Source organism: Gymnoscopelus microlampas, assembly GCF_963454915.1.
Source record: "Gymnoscopelus microlampas genome assembly, chromosome: 15".
Taxonomy (NCBI): domain Eukaryota; kingdom Metazoa; phylum Chordata; class Actinopteri; order Myctophiformes; family Myctophidae; genus Gymnoscopelus; species Gymnoscopelus microlampas.
In genome coordinates, this window is record NC_139952.1 from 30,035,428 (window position 1) to 30,042,437 (window position 7,010).

Genomic DNA, 7,010 nt, shown 5'->3' on the forward strand with positions numbered 1-7,010 from the left:
ACGTCACACACTGGCCACCACATGGAGTCTGAGATCAACATGGGAGCCATGCCGTTGTTAGACCCATCTTGTTTTTTATCCGTTTTATGTCTCTGTCTCCACAAGTGTAGCCCTAGAAGATGAGGAAAGGATGGAAGGAAGGAAGGAAGGAAGTAGTTAGTCTCACGTGGTCAGACCCACCGTCTTACATCATCAATTCCAGGGACTGGAGGCCTGAAAGTCAGCATGTCACATATGCTTGCTCTGATTGGCTGGGCTGTAACAGAAGTCAGTGGTTGGTCCGTGTTTGCTTCTGAGGAGATCTGTGGTTGGTCAATTCATATGTCTGTCACACATATTGTTGTTGTATCAGGGGGTTGGTCCTTAACCACTTTTCAATAGTTGTGCCCCAGACGTTAGATATGTATCTAATCGTCTGGCTACTGCCAGACTAGTTCTCAGTGGTGTCTCGGTATTGTGTTACGGATGCCGTTATTGTTCTTGTGTAACTTGTCAGAACTGACAGTGGCCACCTGTACTGTCTGCCATCTGACAGCCATGCTCTGCGGGGAGAACACACAGGCTGCATCTGAGAGAGAGAGAGAGACAGAGAGAGAGAGAGAGAGAGAGAGAGAGAGGGAGAGAGAGAGAATATGCAAATCAGCGCTTAGCCTTCTGGTTCTTTTTTTTCCTGTTTGACTGCAGGGTAGAGGGACTTCCCACTGGTTTAAACTTTCAATCCTTGGAAGAGCTCCAATTCAGTTAGGGACTGGACACACACACACACACACACACACACACACACACACACACACACACACACACACACACACACACACACACACACACACACACACACACACACACACACACACACACACACACACACACACACACACACACACACACACACACACACACACACACACACACACACACAAACACGCGCACACACACGTACGTACATCCACAAAGGCCTCATTGTTGTTTGACCCCAGATGACGAGCAAGGCAGGTCAAAGCGGACGCGTCATTCCTAGGCGGTTGAGACAGCACAAGTACATGGTAATGAGTAACTCTTTTTGATGGCATGTGGAGCTTTTACGCAGGCACACGCACGCCCCAACAACAGAGCAAGGCGAGGGGGCCCCACCATCTCACATTTCCATGGCTTTCTGCTTAGGGTACCGACCCCCCTGACCCCCCTCCCTCCCCTCCCCTCCCCTTTACTTAAACACGCTATAGTGACTGTGAACTCGGTTCCCTTTCACAGCCCGGCTTATAACATCCTGACTTATAAACTCTGAGGCTGCTGCAGTAAAGTGTCAGGATTACACAGAGATACTGTAAGCCGTTGCACTGTAAAATCCCGCCGATCCGAGAGTGTCCGGGGACCCCAAGAGGTCCTTGAGGAGGGGGGGGGGGGGGGGCTACCATTTAGACCCGGACTAAATGGTAGATAATTAGGAACCAAATGGACCCTTCAGTTCCATTTGTACCCTCTCTGAGTTCAATTAACACTCAGGATTGTACTGTGTACACACACAAGCATGCATGCAGCACATAAAAAGGTACAGGCGAACACGCACACGTGCATCACATGCGCGCGCACACCACGCGCCCACAGAGGCATATTTTTGAGATGCTTGTTCTCGGGTGCTCTGTCACAACACTTTCTCATTATGACACCATCCCTTTAGGCATAAACACAGGCTGATCCCCAGCACTCAGTGTATATATTTGGGGTAAACACACGGCTCCTCCGACTGATACGAAGATGATAGCGAGACAGATAGGTACATAGCCACTGGATATATAGACTCAGAGCATCCCCAGTTGGTACATAAAGAAAATAAATAAATAAACACATAGAAAGAAAATTAGACTGTACATCTGCCAGTGACAGGGTGGAAAGATACCTGACAGCTGCTTCTCACAGCACAGATAAGATTACAGGTAGACACGTTACACCTGTTTAAACAAACCTTGTGCGTGCCTCTGACTGTGTGTGTGTGTGTGTGTGTGTGTGTGTGTGTGTGTGTGTGTGTGTGTGTGTGTGTGTGTGTGTGTGTGTGTGTGTGTGTGTGTGTGTGTGTGTGTGTGTGTGTGTGTGTGTGTGTGTGTGTGTGTGTGTGTGTGTGTGTGTGTCTAGTCTGAAGGTGTAAACACAGAGAGATTGACAGAGAGAGAGTGCAGAACAGAGTGTGACTCTGTGAGGACAGGTGCATGCTTGTATCTGGGGCAAGTAAAGATAAGAGTGTTTATGTGTTTGATTTATGCAAACACAAGATGAGCACACGTTTCGACTCGACTTGGAACTGTTAAATCCCTCGTTTATAAAATGCTTGAAGGTAGCTACACGTGGCAGGACTCACTGAATTATACATAGGAAGTATGTTCTAAGGACTGTATTAATGTATTATGAACGTGTAATTGCGCTACTCTGTTTTGTAGATGTATGAACCTTAATATAAGAGATGATGATATCACTGACATGATTTAATGACTGTAGCCCAACTGATTAGAGGAGAGATAAATCTGCCAGAGACGGGGGGCACGCACAGGCGCGCGCGCACACACACACACACACACACACACACACACACACACACACACACACACACACACACACACACACACACACACACACACACACACACACACACACACACGGGCTACATAGGACACATGTAAAACCTCATCCGCTCCCGTTGGCTCTAGTCTGACATCTAGCGACACAGGCTGTAATATGATCATACATGAGACGGACATGATAACATAATGGGGGGCTGTGTGGTGGTGGTGGTGGGCTTGTTTGTCTGAGGCTCAGTGGCGTGGTGGTCGCCGCTCGCCATGTGCGCCATGCGTGCATGAAGGCAATTTTGCGCACACGCCCTCGCTTTCCTTGCTTAGGGTCAGGGAGACGTCTTCTGTCCTCCTCTTCCTCTTGAGCTCTGGTGGTGCCCGACGGGTGCCTTTTTTTTCTCTCCCGTGTGTGTGTGTGTGTGTGTGTGTGTGTGTGTGTGTGTGTGTGTGTGTGTGTGTGTGTGTGTGTGTGTATAGAGAGAGAGAGAGAGAGAGAGAGAGAGAGAGAGAGAGAGAGAGAGAGGAGAGAGAGAGAGAGAGAGAGAAGTCTGACTGTCGCTGGCTACCCAACGGAGCGCAACTGAGGACGTGGATAGAGATGAAAAGAGATGAAACCATCTCTCTCCTCTCAGACAGTCACAGAAACACCACTAGTCTGTGAGGAGACTGAGGATGGGGAGCTTTCAACTCACATAGCAGCACTGCCTGTCTTAATATAATATATAGCCCCCACCCACCCATCTTCTTTCATAACAGCATATGCTTGCTTCCAAAGTTGCTGCATTATAGGCTAAAGCTTTTCATAAATTACCATATCATATGAAATGTCGCCTATTGTGGATGCCAAATGCCTTATTACACACGATCCAAATTTAGCAATACCCATCCACATGAAACTAATGTCGTTCTAAGTATATCCTTCTAGGTTTGCGGACGGGAAAAGGACACCATGTTCCTTTAAAACACCAAGTTTTGCCTTTCAGTGGAGAGTCTGACAGGAATGAGGTCAGACACACCAGTCCTCATTGCACGCGCCGATTATTATTGCCCATTTTATTCAGCCAATGGGCGGCGTGCGGGGAGGGGTTTCGCTGCAAAGCTGGGATGGAGACAGCCGCTGATTGGCCCACAGCCGTTGCTTTTATATCTCGGGAGAAGGATATAAAACAGTGTGGCTCTTCGTTGTTGTGTTTACAGTAACATACAGACCGCTCAGGACAGAGGGGACTATGAAAAAGTGCAGCCGCTCCATTCTACCACATGGTTCTCCAACTGCTCAGACCAGCTGCGCAGACAGCCACGTTCTCACCAGAGACTCACACTGCAGCCCACGGCAGAGTGGTTTTATTAGCATCGCAGGGCGAGTTTTCAGTCGCACCGGCAGCTGAAAGTTACTGTTGAGCTACAGTGTGTATCAAGGATTTTCCTACTTGTTTCAGTGCGTATTTTGGGAAGAAACGCACATCACGGGAAAGACGGAAAGTTTGAGTGCCGGGTGTCTCTCAGAACGGACTCGGAAAATTGAACAGAGACAGAGAGAAGAGGAGACTTGAGGGGAAACTTTTTTAAACGTATCCCGTCACAGAACCACTTCCACAGACTGCTTCTGAAGCGAATCTTTTTGGAATTACCTTTTTTTTGACAGTGCAGTGCGCTTTGCGCGCTTGAACTTTGTCATAGAATCAGAACCGACCGGCACAGTTTTTCCAGACAGCTGAGAAACTTGGAAAGGAAGGATGGTGCAGCACATGAGCCACACGGAGAGCACACACCACGCTCTCTCCCCCGGCGGGGACTCCACGGACACGGGAGACATGGATCTGGAGATGGACGCGTCGCCGACACCCGAATCCCCATCTTCCGGGGAGCGGAGCGGCGACGTGGCTTGGTGTAAAACGCCAACGGGGCACATCAAGCGACCCATGAATGCCTTTATGGTCTGGTCCCAGATCGAGAGGCGAAAGATCATGGAGCAGTCGCCGGACATGCACAACGCGGAGATCTCCAAGCGGCTGGGGAAGCGCTGGAAGCTGCTCAAAGACATGGACAAGATCCCCTTCATCCGCGAGGCGGAGAGGCTCAGGCTCAAACACATGGCCGACTACCCAGACTACAAGTACCGGCCGAGGAAGAAGGCCAAGTCGGTGAGCGGCGGAGTGAGCAAAACGGACCGCGGAGGAGGAGAGAAAAGCGGGGAGCGCAGCTCCAAGTCCTCGGTGAAGAAGAGCACCGGGTCAAGGGGGGTGAGCAGGACGCACAAGCCGGGGGGCGTCAAGTCGAGCGCACATCAGGGGCAGCAGGACTACGTGTCTCCCGCCGATCACCACCAGGCGCTCTTCAAATCCAGGTCAGCGTCGGGCGCCAGACAGATACCGGAGAAGCAGGCGAGGCGCAGCAGCCACATGTTCGGCGGCGCAGGCAGCCTGGAGAGCGGGCCTCCCTCTGTGGGAGTACCGGCCAGTCCCACCCTCAGCAGCTCAGCGGAGTCCAGCGACCCGCTCAGCCTATATGAGGAGCACAGCCCCGGGGCCGGCGGAGAGGCATCACCACCGCCGTCGGCGGCTGCGCGGCTCCGGTACACACGTGCGTCCTCTCCGACGCCATCAGCCTCTCACTCGTCCTCCTCCGTCTCATCCTCCTCATCCGACGAGGAGCTGGAGGACGAGCGGCTCGAAGTGAACCAGAGCCCCGGGTTTGAGAGCATGTCCCTGGGCAGCATGGGCTTCTCTGACGCGGAGCTGGACCGGGACTTAGACTGGAGCTTCGGGGAGTGCGGGGCAGGGTCTCACTTCGACTTCCCCGACTACTGTACGCCGGAGGTCAGCGAGATGATCTCGGGAGACTGGCTGGAGTCCACCATCTCCAATCTGGTGTTCACATACTGAAGGAACCAACGAAAGACAGACAGACAACCACCATGTCCCCACGTCTAAACTACAATAGCCCCCGACAGGCAAGTCAAGTGCGTGCGAGACCAGAATTGTTTCCGTCATTCTTTCAGTAAATAAGGGAGAGTGAGATAAGGAGGAAATGTGGCCTATATGCGCGTCCGGGTGTGTGTTGGTGTAGTTAACTGCTCCCAGACTCTTGGACTGGACTTATGGTGCGTTTGCTGAGCGCAGCGCACAGATGGGGAAATGCTTAGCTTGCATTTGGAGATTTAATGTAAGCAGAGACACGCCCATGCGAGCAGCAAAACGCACGGACTCTAGTGAGAATATCCTATTCAATCCGCGAGAGGAAGAGACTGAACACTGATTATAGAGTTGGTGGGCTGAACCTGAACATTTATAGAGAACTCGCCACTTTTGGTTACCCTTTGTTGTGTAATATCATAAACTTTTATGATATAGCCGATTCACATCGACCATCAAGTTGATATTCAGGTGTATTTTTTTCCGAACTCAAAAATAATGTTTAGTATCAATCAACACGCATGCCCCTCCCATAAGGAGGATTTGGTTGTTGTTGTTGTTGTTATTATGCGTCAAGTGTTCATTGCTGCGTAATTATACGCAATTTTGTGTGACCATAGAACACACAGTACACTATCACCAGCTTCTCTTTTCAACGGCAGGACTTTTAAAGAAAACAAGACTGACTGAAAAAAACTTCAGAATCCCTTTTTCTGATGAATCAATCCTTTACACTCAGTGCACAATTCAGGACCAATGATGCTCCCCAACGCGCATTACTCTCCGCTTAGTGCTTCAACAAACTTTGTAGTTCCTCTGTGTCAAGAAGACGACGTTTTTATATTGATGTATTTATACCGGCCAAACTTTTTTATACTTTGAAGTATTGTTCTTCTCTCGTACAGATCTCCGTTTTGTGTGTGTGTGTGCACATAAACACCTGTCTGTATCCAGCGCGGAAGGGCTAGAAGTGTATCTTATTTAAATGTCGACGTCTCTCACCTTTAAGGAGATTAAGTGTGTTATGATTTTCTACTTGTATTTTTGTACAAAATCTATAGAGAGGAGGGGGGTGGGAGAGGGTGGGAGGGTGGTGGGGGGGGGCGAGTGGGTAGCCTACAACATTGTTGTTTGGGTCTCTGATGTTTAGAACGGCAGAGGGGCTTGTTTGGCACAATCTAACCTCACACAATGTTTACAATATGTACCCACATGCTTCTTAAAGGCACAGTGACTCGATTTCACCAGCCAAGTATAAACAAAGCGCCACTGACGCCCCAGCAGCAGTCAGCCCTGCGTGGTGTGACTGCCTGCCTGGTGCGTCCCTCAGTATACACACACATAGACCTATATGAGTGAGAGAGAAAAAGCCTATTTAATAATATCAGTGGTTCTCAAACTTTTCTTTTTAATTTCAAGGACCCCCAGGCTGGGATTGGGTCAAGGACCCCCATAATTCAGAGAGTGTGCAAATGACCCTTCGGGTCCATTTGGTTCCATTTGCACACTCTCTGAGTTACAGATCTGTAAG

General features: G+C 49.8%; 1 protein-coding gene across 1 annotated transcript; it reads left to right on the top strand.

Annotated features, from left to right (window-relative positions):
• Positions 1 to 3,748: 3,748 nt before the first annotated feature.
• sox4a (SRY-box transcription factor 4a) lies at positions 3,749 to 6,571 on the top strand. Its single transcript, XM_084081059.1, has one exon. The coding sequence runs from the start codon at positions 4,301 to 4,303 to the stop codon at positions 5,447 to 5,449; it is 1,149 nt and encodes a 382-aa protein (XP_083937185.1). The 5' UTR covers positions 3,749 to 4,300; the 3' UTR covers positions 5,450 to 6,571.
• The last annotated feature ends 439 nt before the right edge of the window (positions 6,572 to 7,010 follow it).